This window comes from Glycine soja, chromosome 1 (genome assembly GCF_004193775.1).
Source record: "Glycine soja cultivar W05 chromosome 1, ASM419377v2, whole genome shotgun sequence".
Taxonomy (NCBI): Eukaryota; Viridiplantae; Streptophyta; class Magnoliopsida; order Fabales; family Fabaceae; genus Glycine; species Glycine soja.
In genome coordinates, this window is record NC_041002.1 from 54968053 (window position 1) to 54988428 (window position 20376).

A 20376-nucleotide genomic window follows, 5' to 3' on the forward strand; every position below is an offset into this window, starting at 1 on the left:
TGACGTGACCATTTTTCTCTTTTCTTGGCACTGTAGATGATTAAGTAATGAGCTGCTAATTAGGACGAATTCCAACGAAAAGTGTCGCGAACGAAACGGATAGATAGAATAAAAGCAAGGAAGCGGTACAACAGACAAACAAACACACTCTCCTTAACACTTTTTTCTTTTCCACTCTCTCTTCTTTCTTTCTTTCCCCAATATTCCTAACCCATGCCATTACCTATCTCCTCTTGCATATTAATTGGGATGGCGTTGGTGATAGCGACGGGGGTGGTAGTGGCTTGGTTGGTAGGGAAGAATAAATGCCGGGTAAGAGAAACAGGCCCTACATAACAACACAAGACATGGTGGTGAGATTAGTACCAGTAACTCCTCATCAAGCTCGTAGTCACAGACACAGATTGGGTTCTCATAGTTAAAGGGTATCATTGGTTTAGAAAGTCTATAGAGAGAGAAAAGTGTCTAGTCTACTACTCACTCTCTCATGCACGTGGTTCAGCCTTCAGTTGGTGGCAATCTCTGAATTTATATATCACAGCCTATTAAAAGAAGTTTATTTAATTCCCTCGCACTGTGTCACCTGCTTCCTTTCCAGCAAAGGTACAGCCACCATTTTCACCTTCTTCATTTCATCACATTTAACTCTCTCTTCTCTTCCCCCATTCCACCCTGCCCTCCATTTCCTCTCTCTCTTCCGCTACAAAAGCTCTCATTTTTATGCCACCCCACTAAACCCAAACCATTAAAATACACAAAACACAACATGGGCATTAACGAATCTTTGTTCTTCATTCCTAGGCAGAGAACCCAGAAGGAAAAGGTAGAGAGAGATTAAACGGGTAGTACAACTCTATTTTATTTTATTTGTTTGGGTTTTGTTTCTCTCTCCTTCGATTCCTGTATTCTTAATGAGAATGTTCCCAGTCGGTGATGATCGTGATGTTTTGTTTCTTATCGGACCAACGTTTACGAGACCTGAAACGTTGTAGCTGAGGAAGCAACACTCAGAATCGAATCCAGTTCGGTTGTGACAGCTATGATGTCAAAGGGGTGATCACATTGTTTCGAGCATGAGAAGACACCGTGAAATCCATCTCTCTCATGCTCTGTTGTCCACCGTTTTCTGTTTGTTTGTGACAGCTTCTGCAGCAACTGAGAAGGAAATTTTGCTTGAATTCAAGGGTAACATCACGGACGATCCACGCGCCAGCTTGAGTTCGTGGGTTTCAAGTGGAAACCCGTGCAATGATTACAACGGTGTTTCTTGTAACTCCGAAGGGTTTGTGGAGAGAATTGTGCTTTGGAACACTAGCTTGGGGGGGGTGTTGTCCTCGTCACTTTCGGGGTTGAAGAGGTTGAGGATATTGGCGTTGTTCGGGAACCGTTTTTCGGGTGGTATTCCAGAAGGGTATGGTGAACTTCACTCGTTGTGGAAGATCAATTTGAGTTCCAATGCTTTGTCTGGTTCGATCCCTGAGTTCATTGGTGATTTTCCTAGCATTCGGTTTCTAGATTTGTCCAAGAATGGCTTCACTGGGGAGATACCTTCGGCTTTGTTTAGGTACTGCTACAAAACCAAGTTCGTTTCTCTTTCTCATAACAACCTTGCTGGTTCAATTCCTGCCTCCTTGGTGAATTGTTCCAACCTTGAAGGGTTTGATTTTTCCTTCAACAACCTTAGCGGGGTTGTCCCTCCGCGGCTTTGTGGCATTCCAAGGTTGTCATATGTGTCTCTGAGAAACAATGCCTTGTCAGGGAGCGTGCAGGAACTCATTTCCACATGCCAAAGTTTGGTACATTTGGATTTTGGTAGTAATAGGTTCACTGATTTTGCTCCATTCCGCGTCCTTGAAATGCAAAATCTTACCTATCTCAATCTATCGTATAACGGGTTTGGAGGACACATTCCTGAGATCAGTGCCTGTAGTGGCAGATTGGAAATCTTTGATGCTTCAGGGAATTCTTTGGATGGGGAGATTCCCCCCAGCATAACTAAATGCAAGAGCCTAAAGCTCTTGGCATTGGAGTTGAATAGGTTGGAGGGGAATATCCCAGTGGATATTCAGGAATTGCGTGGACTAATAGTTATCAAATTGGGTAATAATTTCATTGGTGGAATGATTCCCAGTGGCTTTGGCAACGTTGAGCTTCTTGAGTTGCTGGATTTGCACAATCTAAACCTCGTTGGCCAAATTCCTGATGACATAAGCAATTGCAAGTTTCTTCTTGGGTTGTGAGTTTTGTAACTTTCTTAAATTGCTCTACATTATCTTAAACCCTCTGAATAAAATCTGAGTTCATTCTTTTATGTTGTTGCAGGGATTTTTCGGGTAATAAATTGGAAGGTGAAATTCCTCAGACCCTTTACAACTTGACAAACCTGGAATCCCTTAACCTACACCATAACCAGCTTAATGGAAGCATTCCCCCAAGCCTAGGAAACCTATCAAGGATCCAGTATCTAGATCTGTCACATAATTCACTTTCTGGCCCAATCCCTCCTTCCCTTGGAAATTTAAATAACTTGACACATTTTGATCTCTCATTCAATAATCTCTCTGGCCGCATTCCTGATGTTGCAACCATACAGCATTTTGGTGCATCTGCATTTTCCAATAATCCTTTTCTCTGTGGTCCTCCTTTGGATACCCCTTGCAACAGAGCTAGATCGTCTTCAGCTCCTGGGAAGGCTAAAGTTCTAAGCACCTCAGCAATTGTTGCAATTGTTGCTGCAGCTGTAATTCTCACTGGGGTTTGTTTGGTGACCATCATGAATATGAGGGCGCGTGGTAGAAGAAGAAAAGATGATGATCAGATTATGATTGTTGAGAGCACACCTCTTGGATCAACAGAATCAAATGTTATAATTGGAAAGCTGGTTCTCTTCAGCAAAAGTTTACCATCAAAATATGAAGATTGGGAGGCAGGTACCAAAGCATTGCTTGACAAAGAGTCTTTGATAGGTGGTGGATCAATTGGTACAGTCTACCGAACTGATTTTGAAGGTGGCGTCTCAATTGCAGTGAAGAAGCTTGAGACTTTGGGAAGGATCAGAAACCAGGAGGAATTTGAGCATGAACTTGGGCGACTTGGCAACCTTCAACACCCTCATTTAGTTGCTTTTCAAGGTTACTATTGGTCCTCTTCAATGCAGTTGATTCTATCAGAGTTTATCCCAAATGGAAATCTGTATGACAATCTACATGGGTTTGGCTTTCCTGGAACCAGCACTAGTACAGGCAACAGGGAATTATATTGGTCTAGAAGGTTCCAAATTGCAGTGGGAACTGCAAGAGCCCTTGCTTATCTCCACCATGACTGTAGACCTCCAATTCTTCATCTCAACATTAAATCCTCTAACATTCTCCTAGATGACAAGTATGAAGCTAAGTTGTCTGATTATGGATTAGGAAAGTTACTTCCCATTTTGGATAATTATGGTCTGACCAAATTCCACAATTCTGTGGGATATGTTGCACCAGAGTTGGCTCAAGGCCTGAGGCAGAGTGAGAAGTGTGATGTTTACAGTTTTGGAGTCATTCTTTTGGAGCTGGTTACAGGGAGGAAGCCTGTGGAAAGTCCAACCACAAATGAGGTAGTGGTTCTGTGTGAATATGTAAGAGGTTTGTTGGAGACTGGCTCAGCTTCAGATTGCTTTGATAGAAATATACTTGGCTTTGCTGAGAACGAATTGATTCAGGTTATGAGATTGGGGCTAATTTGTACTTCGGAGGATCCTTTAAGGAGACCAAGCATGGCTGAGGTTGTCCAGGTCCTTGAGTCCATTAGAAATGGATTGGAGTCCCAATCCCATTAACCAGTAAGAGCTTTTCCATGCAGTACAGTTCAGAATTGAAGTGATTGCTTATTTTGTTAAATTCTCCATGGAACGGATGTATCAGATTTAGGCATTCAAGCATACATGGAAGGAGATTTGGATCGGGATGGACTGTGTATACAAGCGGGCATGGGGAAGGATGTTACTTGGCATTCACATCGTAAAAAAAGATGAAGGATAAAATTCTTTTGTATTCATTCTTATATTGCCATTTTTTTCCATAAAATTTGTAACATCTGCAAATAAAGGCATTTGTTTATTCCATTACTTCACGTGTTTTCAGGGGGAATACAAAAGATGCCTTTGATTCATTTCCAAGTTTTTCTCTTTTGACTTTCCATAAATGTCATGAGGTACAAACAAAGATACGAGAAAATGTTGAGAAAGCATGATGCCATACTCTGTTTCTAATCTTTATCCTTTTCTTCTTTCTTTACCTTTTTCCCCCCAAAAGCAAATGGACGCCTGTTATTACCCATATTCTTACAAAGTGTTGTTTAGGAAAGTTGCTATCAACATTAAATTTGATCCATCCTCGTGAAGGAGGAGCACCCCTAATAAAGGGACTTCAGGAATTCCTTAGAAGGAGTTTGTCATCCAAAAGCTCATTAAACTTCAGCTGAGCAAGCAAGAACACTTATCAAATTCTTCCCCCAGGTTTGTTAATTATCACACCAAATATTACAGTATATAATACAATAGGACCTTCCTGCTGAAATATACAAAGCTTGAAGGATATGTGATTCTCTAATCTCTAATATAAGTTTATGAAATAAAAGCAAGTGTAAAAAGTGAAGGTGAAGAATAAAAAATAAAAACTGCCATCATGCCTATAACCAAATTGAGTTCTTGCAAGGAGTTTTTTCTTTTTATATTTCCTTTCTTTTCATACACTTTTCTCATTGTAAGCGGCTTAACTTGATAGCATCAGTGGTGCCACCTCTTCTTCAGGTCATTAGTATTTCACTGTTTTTCAAATGATTGCACCTGAAGCCATTTCAGTACTAATTTGAAGAAAGTAGAAATCATCTACCAGGTTCCGACTACACATTGAAAATTTTAAGTCTTGATGCGTAGGTTTTAAAATTAAAATTCACCACCAATCATTTTGAAGCCACTCCATTGCATAACACCATGTCCATGTCTTCCAACTACCCCTTGGTGATTGATTATTCCTCCTAGGATGATGCTGGCTTCTCCAAAAGAATAAAGAATCAATAAACCAACTAAATTTGCATAACTAATTGACCCCACCCACATCAACCATGTCCATTTGTGGCATCAACAGTTCTCCGAATCCGTTCCATTACTACAGAAACATCCTTTTCAGTGGATGTAGCAAAGCAAAAACGAAACCATCCAGGTTCAATACAGTGACAAGAGGAACCCGGGGTAACATTGATCTTAGCAACATTCAACAATCTATCCCAGAGCTCAAGCTCTCCCTTTTCACTGTAAGAGCCAATCAACCTGCTCATGTCAGCCCAGCAGCAAAAACCACCACTGCTCCTAGTGCACTCAATCCCCAACTGCTTCAGCCCCGCAACAAATGTATTATACATTTTCCGCAGCCTCAACCTGTTAACCTCAATAAATTTTTGCACAAAACTTGTATCTGAAAGCATGGAGATGAGCAATCTTTGGGTTGGGGCAGAAACAGTGGAGAACCTTGCCAATTTGCTAGAAGCAGCCACGACATTGTCATTATAAGAGTAGATAACACCCACCTTCAAACCTGGAACAGAGAGCTCATTCGACAAACCAAACACTATATGAACTCTGTCCCGGTCATGATCTTCTGCCTCCATGATTTCTGCCATGCTCACAAACTCTTCGTTTCCATAAGAAGAGCCAGCAAACATTTCATTAGAGATTATGTGAATGTTCTTCTCTCTAGCAAAGTCCAAAAGATCCAACAGTGTTTCCCTATCAAACAATTTGCCAGCAGGATTTGAGGGATTGTTTATTATAATTCCACGAACTTTTTGACCACGCATCTTTGCTTGCTTGAAGGTTCTCTCAAGTGAAGTTATACTTAAATTGAAGTCATCAGTGCTGCGGCAGGGAACAGGTACTATCTCCACGCCAGTGCGCCATTTTACAACCCCGTCAAAGCTGCACAATGTATTCAAAACTGTCAAAGCAGGCAAAGGTTTAAAGAAACAGTCTGTAACCTCAATTGTGATTGCAGCATCAAGTTTTTAGAATCTTTTAATTGTAATTATAGTCACATCAGTTGTGACAAAATGTGATTACAACCCCAAATTAAAATCTGCAAAACTTTTGAACTGCAACTGCAATTTTGACCGCAACTTGAAGATTTTCGGAGTGTTTGCGGCCACAACTGTAGTCACATGGGTGCAGTTTAAAAACATGTCTGCAACATAAAATGAATAGTTGGGAGATGGGAAAGTGATTGTTACCCAGGGCTAAGAGGCGTGGGAACAAGGAATGCGTTTCCATTATCTGCTAGACAGAAGCTTAGAATCTCAATGGCAGAAGTGGCACCTGCAGTTAGTACCATTCGGGAGGTGTTGAAGAAAATAAGGTTTTCCAAAACTTGATACATGAAACCAGCCACAGCCTGCAGGATAAGAGAATCAAAACAGAGCATTCATCTAGCAAGGATCACTTCATAATAAGAAAAAACAGAGCACAGAGAAGGGAAATGATAAGAATTACCACTTTGAGGTCCATCAATCCATGGAGAGGTTGGTAAGGAACAATCCTAGAAATGCCGAGTGGTGTCCCCAACACAGCAGCGCTGCCGTTGAGGTGAATCCAATCTTGAATCAAGTCAAGAGATAGCTACAGACAGCAAAGAAGAGAGTCAATTATGGTTTAGTTGTGAAGAGAAGAGTGAAGAGAGAAGAAACTCAACTCACGGTGTTTTGGTGCAAAGCAAGCTGAATAACGCCGTGAGGATTATGAGTTTGGTGATAGGGATCAACGGCAACCTTGTGCAAGCCTAGATAATAAGGAGAGTTAGCAGCAGTGAGGGAATTGGCACGAGGGGACACGTAAGCAGAGGCGGAGGAAGTGGAGTGCCTGTGGTTGGAAGAGAGGGAGCGGTGGAAGCTGGTGGAATCCTGGTCCTGGTCCTTGTGGGAAGGTGGAGGCTGAGGGTGGTGGCATGGCTTGGTTCTCAAGTAGAGCTGAAGAAAGTACAAGAGAGCACAAGGAATGACAGAACCCCAGAAAAGACCCCCTGTGCCTTGGACCAGGCCTTGCAGAGGCACTATCACTCTCATCTCATCAAAGAATGCAAAACAACTCTAATCTCTTTCTTCAGGATATTCTCATCCCTCCAACTCCATCCACACTCTTCTATGCTCTTCTTCTAACCCACTTTTGTTTCTTACTATACACACCTAAAACTTGTACAATTTCTTATTTACTAGCATTTGCCTTTAACTTATAAGTAAAAACATTAATGTTTAATATAATATAAAAAATAATGCTTTATTGTTTTTCTAGGATAATTTCTACAGTAAATGTAAATAATAATTGAAGAGATAATACAAGTGATATAATAAAATAGTTTATAAAATTTTGAAAATGTGATATTATATTACGCATACTTTATGCTAAATTAATAAAATAAAGTTATACATGTGGCTTCCCATCGTTGCTGCGACATGCCGTATGCACAGTTCTCATGCAGCGGCCAAATGGTTTGTGCACCGTTCAATTGAACGTTTATAGATGCGACAATGTATGTCAACGAGTTTATCATGAGAACAATTAGCGAAATGAACGGTAAATATGAAGCACAAATGGAAACAAAAAACAAGCAATGAGAGTCTCTGGGCCACAAGCTGACATTTGGACCCAGACTAAGGTTGTTCTCGCGCATAATCAATGTATGGGAGAGAGAGAGAGACAAAACACGATTCAGCGGAGAAAAGAACTCTACAAATCATCAAACTTAGAATCTCAGGTACTCCCTCATTTCAATTTGAGTGATGATACTTTTATATCAACTTTTACAATAATTTTCATATGACAAGACTAAGACAGATTAAAAAAAAAAGAAATATAAAATAAAATATGTCAAGTACTAAAATAGAGATTAAAAAATATTATATGTATGATTTTTTTTTAAAAGGACTTTATATGTATGATTATTCTTTCCATTTGTTAGTATGAAGCAATTTTTCCATACATTAGAAAGTTTAAAAATAAACTTTCATATTAAGAGTCCCAGATTGAGGTCAATATTCAATCATGCATAAGATCTTTTATTTATATTTTATTATATATAAAAACAGGGACGTGGACGTTTGAGGTTGAGGCTTGGATGAGAATCCTGTTGCGTGTAAAGTTAATGCTAGCAAACAAACCATGTACCATTACCAATTTCATGACAGAAATTTTAAATTTTCTTACACCACACAAATAAAATTTTTAATAGAAAATATTAAATTAATTTTAAAAAAATTTAAATGACAGTTATATCAGTTTTGAATTATTCAATATATTCTTTGGGAATTTGAATATGATATTAAATTAAATCTAATCTCAATCAAATTAAAAGAGATCCAAGATTTTTAGAGTGAGTGAAATAACTAATCCTTTTTTACAAGAAAACATCAAATTTTAATTACGCTGAGAAAGTTAACTACCAATATAAGTGCACATACATAATAGATCGTAAATGTGTATATAAGTTTGATTTAAATTAGATTTAATTCATTTTTAAGAAAATAGACTATATATTGATTTTGATTTGGATTAATAGATTATATATTGATAGTGTAAAGTATTTTATATTTTTATTTAATTATAGTAATTATATATTTATAATAAGTTTCTTGATTTTTATAATAATTATCATGAAAGTTATATCAATAATGATTTATTAATTTTAAAATTTAACACATTTGATAGGCATGAAAATAATGTATCTTTGATTCAAATAATTTATTTTTATAGTTTCCAAGACAATTTCATAAGCTTTCTCAAAAATTATTTCTATATTTAATAAAATAGCATCCTTATTTTTATAAAGGATTATCTCCTTTTGTATTTTTCTTGTGTTTTTTAAGATAGATAATTACAATAATAGTATGTTTGTCTCTTATGTGTTTTTACTTAAATGAAAATAAGCACGTGAAATCCACGAAATACTTAATAGTATACTAGTACTTAATAAATAAACTCCTTCAAAACTTAATATAACGAGATACGTAATTGATATTGACAGTTACATAGTGGTAGTTGATAACTTGATACTACTTCTAGTTCTTGATGTCAATCATTCAATCTTTCCCTCTAACACTTTGAATATTTTATGTTTTTTATTTGTGGAGGAAAATATAAACAGAAAACAAGGACGGGATGAATTCTTGAAAGAATCATGAATGTAAGAACAAATTAATAGTGGATAAGGATGAGTACTTTTTTCCTATATGGAAAAGGAGCAGGATCTCAATTCATCTCACTCTTAAGCCAGTAGATAATAAAAATATTTATTAATTTTGTCCTTCATTCCCGATAAGTCTTAGCTCCAATCGTGAACATTTGTTTTTGTTTTCCTGATTATTTGCACGCGTATATCAATTGAAATAAATGTGATTTGTATAACAACTGATACAGTACTCTTTCTTTCCAAAATTATAGATACTTTAATAGTTTAGTTTTTTTTCTAAAACTATATATATTTTACAAATTTAAGATTGAATGTACAACTTTTTTTAACTATACTCTTGTTTACAATTTTTAGTGCATGGAATATTTTTTGCTATCCAGGTAACAATAACTAATCATTCATCAATGAAAATATCGATTTAGCATTGTCTCTAAATTCTTCATTATCTAAATATTTATGATTAATCGTGATTCCAACAGCATGATTAAATAAATAGAAGTATTTTATTCTTGAATTTTATCAATAATTTAATGGATGCAGAGTAACCTTAAACATCTACAGTTTTATAACGGAGGAAATACTGATATGTAATCGTTTGTTGCACAACAAACTAATGGAGTTTTTTCTTTATCTTTTTCCTGCACATTAATGATACAATATGATCTGAACAATAGTATAATTAATGTCAAATCCTTTTGAAGGGGATTGTTTAATTTTAGAGTACAGTTGTTAATAAGCACATAAAAAAATGAGAATTTAGAAGCACAGTAAGAAAAATATGCATCACATGTTTGGAAAATATTTTTAGAAAATTGCCTAGATTTGATGTTTTTTGTGATAGAATCCTATACTTTTTTTTTTAGTAAAATAAACTCTTATGATATATTGTAATGAGTTTTGAAATATCTTTTTATTGTATTAAACTTGTACTTTTTTATTATAGACTTCAATCATGAGGTTGTAACTTGTGAATATATTACCTGTTAAAAAGTTATATTCAATGTATTAATACAAAGCATGACAAATTTTATCACCCATGTCTAAAGTGTTAGAAAAATGATTATTTTACATAAATATTAAAAGGTGAATTTTTTTATTAAAAAAAACGGTCATGGGATAACTCTGCAACTAAAGAGATGATCTTTTATAGAGGAAAAGATGATTTGGGTTAAATTAACCCAATACAATTCTGCCTAAACACACGTGGTGGGATGTAATGAGTCGACCCGAATAACAATTATACATAAATTTAGTTAATATCAATTTAAATTTTAAATTTCAACACACCATATGAATTTAAAAGACATAGAAGTCATATGTCTCAATTCAAAGAATTTATTTTCATCAATGCCTGAAAAACGCGATAGTATTGCATATTATTTAAATTCATTTATTGTAAATAAAAAACACATCCAAAACTTAATAATTATATCAGTAAGTTTTATTATAATATTTGTGAGTATATATATATATATATATATATCATTTCATATTCAGCAAAAAAGTTTATCAATTAATGCAGTAAAAAAAAGTTAATAGTTTATTTTTCATATATTATTAGTATAAAAATTTGTACACTATTAACTACGTATATATTTTAGATATAAAATTTTAAATTAGGTATCACAAAAGTTATTATTTTTTAATAAAATATGACAATTTATAATTAGTTAAGAATATGCAAAATGTTGACATTGTCAGTGTATTTTAATCAAAAGTTTTAATCAATAATTTAGTATTTTCGTGTGGATCATTTAAATAAAGTTAAGAATATATAAATAAATAGCTTGATAGTATAAAGAAATTTTATATTGTAATTCAATTACAAATATAATATATTTGTTGATTCTTAAACAATTTTTTATTTTTTTTGTTAACATCAAGGCCTACCTCAATGCAGCTTCCATCATGTTACCTCATAAATAGTTAGCACATCTTCATCCTCACAATTGATTGACCGTATATCCTTCTGCATCATCATCAAACTAAAAATATGATTGTAATGTAATCCCTCTTATTATACTAATATTATTTATGTCATGAAATGTTATATAGTTTTTACTCTTTATATTTATATTTTGTGAAGAGATTTAATTAACTAAAATTATATTTATTTTTTTATATTTTATACAAAACTTTTTTTTAATTAAGGACCACTCATAATACGTATAAATTATTTTATATTAATATGGTTGTCATTTTTTTATGCAATGAATATTTAAGATTACAGAGTATCTTCAAATATGTTCAAAGCAATAATTAATAACTGATATTGTCATTTTTTTTAAAACGAAACTGATATTGTCATTAAACTTTGTCAAGTCAATTAATTTATAAATATAGATAGATAGACAGATTGAACTCAATTTTTTTTTTTGGAACACGCGGAAATAAAAGACAAGAACTAAAGAAGACTGGCTAACACTCCTGGAGTCCTCCAACACAATTAGAGATGACCATGAAACACAATTATTAATTGGTAACAATTTTTCAAAAGTGATAAAATATAAAAATCACATTAAATTTTCTTTAAGTGAGTGCAAAATCTTGAAATCATTAGGACAGAACAAATATTTTTATTTTATGTTTGATTTAAAAAAATAGAAACGATATAAATCAAGCAAATGAGGATTTGACAGCATCATTAACAACTTTTGTCCTAAGTAAAAAATATTTAAAAAAAATATGTATCTCTATTTATATATTTTTAACAACTGAAAAAATAATAATAAATCAACATAACCATTTTAAAAATGAAACACTAGATTTTATTATTCTAATTTATTTCTTTTTAATTCAGTAAATCTATTAAATTTGATATCAATATTATTAAGATAATTATATTAAATATTATAATAAATTTTATATTATTTTACTTGTATTATTTATTATTCGTCAAATGATGTAAGGATATAAAAAATTGTCATGTAACTTATTTATTTTTTATCCTGTCATGTTCTTAATGTTTTATCGAGTATCATACTTATAACGAATCAAATTGGTTCTTAGATCACAATCATCTCTTATATCGAAATCATTTTTTCAATTGGGAATCATCAGAAGTATTTTATTTACTTAAAAATATTTGTGAAAACTCTAAAAAAATATTTAATCGTTGTACCACTTTTGAGTCTTAGGAGATGAATTGAATTATGATTTTAAAATATTATTTTAACATAAGAAAGTCTTGTGTATTTTAAAGATTATCTAAAAATATTATGACTTACCATATTTTTTGACCAAAATTGTATGATAATTTGGATTTTAATAGATTTATATCATAATAATTTAAAGGATTTGAATGAACTTTATATATTTATAAGATTTAAAAATATTTTACGAATTCTTAAAAACACTTTCAAAATTACAAGAGTTAGTGAAAAAAAAATGATGAAGTTTGGATAAAAAAAAGTAAAACCAATATAATTTTTTTAATAGTTATATTTATTCTAGCTTTATATCCTGGTATACTAATTTTTCTTGCAATAGAATCTTCTCATTCTTACTTTTGGATTTGAATAATAGATTTAAAATTACACTTTATTTTTTGATTTTTTTTAATTACTACAATTATTTCATGATAAATCTAATGTCATGTTTAAATGGTGTGCAATAATAAGCATATACTAGAAGGAAGTAGTGAGGGTGAAAAATTGATAGGAGAATTATTGAATTATGTAGATAACAAAATTAAGAGTGATGATCAGGAAAACATTGTGTCAAACAAGTAATAGACATGATTAATATGCATGACTAGTCTTAGCACATTAAACAAAACATTAATTAAATTTAGAAAACAAAGGAAAAAGTACATAGGAGAGAAGTATATTTAACATTTTTTATCCCAGATGAATAGGAAAAAAATATATGACACACATATCTTGAAAAATATTAAAGATATAAAAGAGCAAGTGTTATGAAAGAAAATAAAGTCTAGTAATCAATAAAAGAAAATAAAAAAGTCAAAAAAAATCTCAAGAGTTTGAATTAAATTATTTGATAGATATTTTATACTAAAAAGTATAATGAAATTCATCAAAATTTATATATTTTTAAATGTCAAAAGACTTTTTATAAATTATAAAAATATTAATTAAATACCATCAAATTTTATTATCTTCCTTAAAAAACTTTCAAAGTATTAAATAAATACTGAAAGATTTATTTATATTATTTAAAAATTCTAATTAAATATTATAAAAAAATATTTTAAAATTCTTTAAAAATGCTCTTGCTCGGGTAAGTGGACTTTACTTTGGACTGCATATCAGTGTTACCCGGCCCATCTAATCCGAGCCCAGCCCAGGAGCACAGAAAGAGAGCCGTTACGTAAAAAATGATGGATAGCGAAAGGTAAACGAGGAGGCGCCGAAATCGCAGAGTCTGAGTCTGAGCAGTGACCACACATAACATAACATAACGCAGTCCAAAGCACCACTTCCCTTCAAATTGTAGCACTCTCTCATATCCAATCCAAAATCGAAGGGTGAATCCGTCCAAACACACTGTCCCATACAATTCAAATTTTGGATCGTTGGTCGTTACTCACTTACTCCTCACGGGTCCCACCGCAACCAGACAAACAAAATTACAAAATCGATGGCAGGGTAAGCCTACTATTAGATGACTAATTTTGTATTTTTCTCATCGTAATTCATAATTACTCATTAATTATTATATTAGATTTCTATTTCTATTCCGTCTAATTGCAAAACCTCAACACTACTTCAAGCGAGGGTGGCACTGCCAAGAGTTTGAACGCACACAAAATACTTGTTTACATTAAATAATACTAATAATGATAGTGCATTTGAATTGAAACCTATCTTAGTGAGGAAGAAGAGATGATGATGATGGAAGAGTCAGAAATGGAAATAGAGTCACAGGTGTTCGTTGCTCACGAGATTGACTTGGATTACGAGTTCGACGCAGTTCGATTCTTCGATTTCGGTGCACAAGAAACTCCCGCTCAAGCTCGCCAAGCCGAACTCTGGTTTCATTCCGCCGGCAGCTATCCTCCTTCTCGTCTGTTTAACCCTCTTTTTCTTCTATTCTTTCCTTCTTTTCCATAAATGTTCATTGTTTTGTAATCACTGTGTTTTTTTTTTTTTTTTTGGTTTCAGCTTTTGTGGCGAAGTTAGTGGCGAGAGAGGACGACGTTAGGGAATGCGCAACCACCGTTCACGCTGCCAATTCTAATGTTCCGTCCGGGATTGGATTTTCTCGCACCGTTTTTCACCATGACGGTATGCAATCTTCTTCCCCTGTTCTCTTGATTTTACTCTCGCGCTGCTAAACACACAGTCTGAACTCAATCCTTAGATTTAGGCTCATCATAATCCTGATTTTACAAAACGCCATTTACTTTAATCTAATTTTTTATGCTAAAGATTAGGGGACTGATATGAGAATTTTGTAAAGGACTAAAATGACCTACACTTGCAATCTCGGAACTAGAATGAGAGTTTACTCCGATTTTCTATTATGTGTTATGTTGGAAGGGTCATGGCTCGTGGCTTACTTTACTGATGCTTTCGTCTTGGCAGGTTCAAAAGGAGGGGGTGGGAGTGGGAACATTTCTGCCTTGCTGAGTGGTGTTTCGCGGGATGTTAATATGCAACTGTTACACGTAACCTCAGGTAACCAATCTTACAGTAAGTCTTTAATGAATTTTTTTGCTTATACATCTTGTGATCCTTCCCCACACATCAACTGATTAATTGCACAGCTCAACTTTGACTTCATAAACATTTCTCTTTAAACCCTATCTATATAGTCTGAGGCACTCATACTGTTGTTTGAATTGTGAACCTAATGTATGTTGAATTTAATCTCTTGTGCCACAGCATTTTTGTTCTGAACTGTAGTATTTTCGTAATTTATAACTCATTACAGTTTGCTTCTATAACTTATAACATTATGTTTTTGCATTTTTCTTTATGTATTTTTCCTTTTACCTTCTGTCTAAACCTTTTTTTTCCTAAGCTTGATATGTAATTATGTCTTTTCAGGAATGACCTTTAGCAGTAAGACAATTGGCGGCAATTTGAATTCTAAGGTTAAATCTGCTGTGATGAAGGGTTCAACACTAATGAAACCTACTGCTAGTCTGTTGGCTAAGCAAAATCGGCCCCATCCAATTGTTAGCTCAAGGTGATCATCGGAGAAACTTGTCCTTTGTCATGGTTCAAGGCATGAATTATTATTGAAAATCAAACAGTCTTGCAACACTTGATTAGTTGGCAAACATTTTTTGAATTGAATCATGTCACTGCATTCTACCATAAGATATCTGTTTGCTCGGCATGGTGCATTGATTTAAATGCTTTCTTTCTTGGATGGTTACTTTGTTCTTTATGAAATCGTGAATTCTTATTAAGTAGGATTGCCGGAGTATTACTGCATTTATTCCCTACTTTTTCTCTTTGGTGCTATGATGTTTTATGGTTGTATCTAAGTTTCTAATCCTTGGATGCCAAGAAAACTGTTTTTCCTTGTATATCTACAACTCAACTATTCCATTGTCCTCAGGTTTCAGAAACTACAAGATCATAACAAAAAAATGAATTCATCTACCTCTTCCGGGATAGAGTGTCAAGCTGCCAAACGGCAGAAATTAGAAGGCGGTAGCTTGCACAAGGTCTGTAAATTTGACTATTCTACTTCTTCCTGTGATTATCTAATAACTGAAGAAGTGACTGTTATGTTTGTCTCTGAACATTAGTGCCTTAAAATTTTGTGCAGCTCTTAATAAGTTGCTAATGATACATTTGCCATTAAAATTGTGTGCCACTTTTTTGTATCAGAAATGCTTTAAGGTAGTTATGAGAGCTTAAGTTGATTTTTTTCATGGTTAACAATTTAATGGATTATAGATTATAGGTTATTAGAAGTAAATTTGCCCCCATGTTTGGCTGGTAGCATGGAAGTACTTGAAACCATGAACTGAGAATTTAAATGTGTATTTACTATTGATGGCATTCCATTTATTTTTAGACTGGGTAATTGGATTGCTTACTGTATCTTCTCTATGATAGGTTGGTGATGTGAAGCAGCAAGTTAATTTTGTCCACAAGGCACCTAAGAAGGTAAGGGTTGTAATGCAGACTGCTTGAGTAGATTGTACTTGCCATTTGCCAAATATATTCTTCATATGACTTGTATGATGCTCATATTCTGTACCATATATATTTTTGCCCACCTTTGTTGTTCATTATTGCTTTCCCTAATTGATTTTTGTAAACGAATGAACAGAAATTTCATCCTTATTGTTTTCATGATACAAAACTGTTGTTATGAGTGGAAATATATCAAATAATGGCCAAGGAGGGTACTCTTGATAAGTATTTAATTACAAATTTGAATAGCAATATAAAAAAAAATAGTTAAATTCCTTTGGGCAAAGGGTCATATTTAATTAGGGATAGGGAATAGGTTCACATGATGGTGTGCTATAAATTTGCATATTCTTGCAGGTTGCAACTGTTGATCAAAATTCTGGACATTCCAAGCTGAAGATTACTATCCCTAGAGAGCCTGACCTAGAAACGGCTCACAGAGCACAAAGGATTAGGTTTGTTATTCTAGTGTAGTAAAACCTTAACGAAGGTGACTTTTCTTCAAACATGATTCTTCTTCCTCACAATTGAAGTCAACATATTATACTTGTGCTTTCCAGACCTAAAATTGCTGCAGAGGCAGAAGTTGTGACAGTGGCTGCCCCCATATTCAGAGCACGCCCGTTAAACAGAAAAGTCAGTACTTTCTGTTTTTAGAATTTGTTTTGTTAGGTTAATCTTATCGTTATCTTTTACATCCTTTCCCCTTACTAATTATGCTCATAACCTAGATTCTAAATGCTCCTTCGTTGCCACTTCCCAAGAGGAGCACTCCACGATTGCCAGAATTTCAAGTAAGCTCGAGTCTTGACACTTGCTTTCATAAGAATTGAACCACAATGATTAACCAGACAAAGAATTAGTTATCTTGAAGCTCATGTTCTTTTATGTCGTCTTAGGAATTTCATCTCAAGACACAAGAGAGGGCCATGCAGCATACATCTGCGACTTCTACGTCCTCACTTCATTGCAATGATTCTGATAAGGTTAATTAAATTCACACAATTTTAAGTAGTAATATTAATGTCTCTTCACATAGCTTTATTCTGTCAATGCCATTCATTTTTCTTGTACCGATATATGAATTACATTGGTTATGAAATTTCTGAAGCTGTACTGCTTTTGACCTGCATTTTCTTGCTTTAATTTGTTGTTACAAGATATATATGATTAGTGATCTCCGGGGAACTGAAGTTTGCTGGTTGCAGGATTTGGACAAACATAGAGCTGTTTCTGCTCAAGAAAATAGAATCAGGGATTTGAGAAGGTAGCAGATGCGATGATAAATGTTTAGAATTAACATTCTATTTCCATAAATCATGAAACAATGGTACTAACTTCAAAATACTCCCTTTGCATAGGCCATCTGCCATGGGTGCTCCAAAGCATGATGGATTGGATTTTGCACATAGTTTTAAAGCTCGTCCTCTTAATAAGAAGGTAACGAGATATTGGCAATAATTTGATATGAAGATACCTGGACTACAGTTTTATGAAGAAACAAAACAATTAACTTTAAATTATATTCTAGTTGTATGAGTTAAAAATTTCAAATTTCTTAATTTTAACCAACCATCTATCTCCAATTAAAATTTGAATAGTTTGTACTGTACAATTTGTATGACTTTAATGAATACATTTAAGCAAATTGCACAACTAATGAGGTTTTCTTTTCAAAGTTTTCTTCATGAAAACTAATTGCTTTTTTGAAAGTTTCTTTTCTTAAAATTTTGTTTGGCAACAAGTTATGCCAGACACTACGACATCATACCCTTTTGGGAGGTTTGGTCGACATTGTATTAAACATTCACTGGCCAGTTTTTCAATTATGATGAAGTTGCATCTTAAAATTGCTGCTTTTGTATACTAGTTTTCAGACTCTTATTTTCATTTTCACTTGTTTTTTTTTTCTTTTATGACCCAGTCTTAGGATTAACGTAAGATTATTTCTGAAACTGTTTGTCAAGAGAATTTCCTGTAAAACTCAAGTTATTATGCTAAATCTCAAAGTCAATATAAATAATGCAAATGAAAGTATGGTAACTCTAATTTGTTTATAAAATTTTCTTTTGCTTATGGTTTTTCTGTATTTAAGTATTTTGATCTTTGAAAGATGCAATGAAAAGGTGGATTTCTATTACAATACTTCATTTTCATTCTGTTATCTGTATAAAGTATGTTCTACCTTTCTTTCCACTGTTATTTTTTTTATTTGCTGCACTACCAACTGTAAAGTGCCGGTGCAGATTCTTTCAAGTAAAGGAGATATTGGTGTTTTCCGGAACAGAAAGCAGGAAACCACAGTGCCAATGGTGAGTTGGTTTGCTTGTTTTTTCACCCCTTAATAACATCGAGAGTCTGGATAAAAAAATATGACGATATCACATCTTGCTTCAATTCGTACAGGAATTCAATTTCCATACGGAAAAGAGGGTTCAGCATAACCCACCAATCGAACTCTTTAGCAAGGTGAATTCATGCTGATCTTTTTCTTGCTCCTTACATATTTTTTTCTTAACTGCAATTTCCTTTAATTTAATCCAAAGCCATTTTGGATTGAAGGTTTCTTCACTTAATCGGTAGTATTGTTACTGTTGATAAAAGATATTTAATTCTACTATTCTCATTCATTCTCCTATCGTAAAATGTTGGCAGATGTCCCTAACATCCGAAGTCCAGTCAAATAATGGATCTCAGTTGAAACTGCTTCGGCATTCCAGAGTGTTCAGAGAGGTTTTCCTTCTATAATTTTGAATTAAATGTGACTATCGTGTATTATTTTTTATTGGTCTCTTTGGTATCATACTGAGTTATTTGTTTCTGGGTGCAAGGATTCAAAAGAAAATATAAGAAGTTCTTTTCATCTGGATGTGAAGGTAATAGATAGCACTGCCTGAAGAGAATGCATTTAGCCTATGATTTTCTTTTACTGATTCATCATAGTCGTTAAATATTCATCTTCTTGCTGACACAAATAGTGTATAGGAAACACCTTTCGTATTTGGGGGAAGGCAAATTCACAGTGGGAGGGAAGGTTGCGACAGTGAAGCTGGTACTGTGTTGACAGCAAGGAGGTATGCATAATTGGCACTACTACTATTGTTAGTGTTTGCCTGTTTGGTACATTTCATTGGCTGTATTATCTGCTTTCAACTGAAATGGTGCAGGAGCTTGGGAATTCGATGATCGCAATACAGACAAGGGCCAATGTGCAACATAGCTGAGAAAGTATTTTCTCTGCCAGAGTTGAACTTCCATGGCAACATAGCTGAATCTAACAGGCGCCTAACAACTTTTCTCAGATTTTTTTTTATTGGTACACAGAATCTTAGAAAATTACTGTTAGGACAGAAGTTAGCCTTCTAAATTCTGCATCACTTGTATCTTGTACAACTCCCCCCGATCATAATCCAATAATAAAATCCTTAATAGGCAAGTGTATTATACTTAACCTCCATGCCTATTTTCTGCATTTGATTAGTGTCACTATAATTTGTATAAATCAAAATATAGGGTTTAGTATTCTGTGCTACTGTCTATTCTAATATTTTGAATAAATATCATAAAAAATATATTATAATTTATGTTTTACATATTATCAATAGTTTAGAATACTAAACCGAATATTTTGATTTATACAAATTTTTGTGAGCACACCTATGGTACTTAACAATCTTACCCAAAGAAATTATAAATTTATTCAAAATAATTATCTACTTGTAAAATATTATTTTATTATATCCTATTTTATCATATTTGAGATGTGATATAGTTTTGAAGAATGAATTGGATAATTCCAATAAGACTAACGTTTGTACTACAAAAAATGGATACGTTCTATATATGTAATTGAAGCCTCCTAAAAAAATTTACGAAATTTATCGAGTTGTTAATTAAAGTGCTAATTGTTAATGAAATTCTATGTTTTTGATCTCTATGTAAAATACTCGTTTGTGCAAGAGATTCCGAATAATTGTAAGCTTGACTTATGCTAACACATTTCCCACCTGCAATGAATAGGAAGGACATAATAATTAAGCTAGATC

The 20376-nt window shown here is 33.7% G+C and overlaps 3 protein-coding genes across 5 annotated transcripts; 2 read left to right on the forward strand and 1 right to left on the reverse strand.

Annotated features, from left to right (window-relative positions):
* Window positions 1-138: 138 nt before the first annotated feature.
* On the forward strand, window positions 139-4227 carry LOC114424122 (probable LRR receptor-like serine/threonine-protein kinase At1g12460). 2 transcript variants are annotated; one of them, XM_028390992.1, is made up of 2 exons: window positions 139-2233; window positions 2323-4227. In XM_028390992.1, the coding sequence occupies exons 1-2, from the start codon at window positions 1074-1076 to the stop codon at window positions 3818-3820; spliced, it is 2658 nt and encodes an 885-aa protein (XP_028246793.1). In that variant the 5' UTR covers window positions 139-1073; the 3' UTR covers window positions 3821-4227. The 2 variants fall into 2 exon arrangements, with proteins under 2 accessions (XP_028246793.1, XP_028246788.1); XM_028390987.1 differs by having other exon boundaries at window positions 140-2236.
* A 234-nt stretch (window positions 4228-4461) lies between these two features.
* On the reverse strand, window positions 4462-7342 carry LOC114424138 (probable aminotransferase ACS10). The gene is made up of 4 exons (XM_028390998.1): window positions 6727-7342; window positions 6524-6649; window positions 6265-6425; window positions 4462-5956 (listed from the first exon to the last, which is right to left on the reverse strand). Exons 1-4 carry the CDS (start codon window positions 7090-7092, stop codon window positions 5101-5103), a joined length of 1509 nt encoding a protein of 502 aa, XP_028246799.1. The 5' UTR covers window positions 7093-7342; the 3' UTR covers window positions 4462-5100.
* A 6266-nt stretch (window positions 7343-13608) lies between these two features.
* On the forward strand, window positions 13609-19802 carry LOC114424148 (protein TPX2-like). 2 transcript variants are annotated; one of them, XM_028391009.1, is made up of 19 exons: window positions 13609-13819; window positions 14044-14237; window positions 14336-14458; window positions 14759-14851; window positions 15224-15365; window positions 15744-15852; window positions 16250-16300; window positions 16688-16785; window positions 16891-16966; window positions 17062-17124; window positions 17230-17316; window positions 17539-17597; window positions 17692-17770; window positions 18577-18642; window positions 18737-18799; window positions 18986-19063; window positions 19162-19206; window positions 19309-19404; window positions 19498-19802. In XM_028391009.1, the coding sequence occupies exons 1-18, from the start codon at window positions 13812-13814 to the stop codon at window positions 19375-19377; spliced, it is 1503 nt and encodes a 500-aa protein (XP_028246810.1). In that variant the 5' UTR covers window positions 13609-13811; the 3' UTR covers window positions 19378-19404; window positions 19498-19802. The 2 variants fall into 2 exon arrangements, with proteins under 2 accessions (XP_028246810.1, XP_028246807.1); XM_028391006.1 differs by having other exon boundaries at window positions 13610-13819; window positions 19316-19404.
* The last annotated feature ends 574 nt before the right edge of the window (window positions 19803-20376 follow it).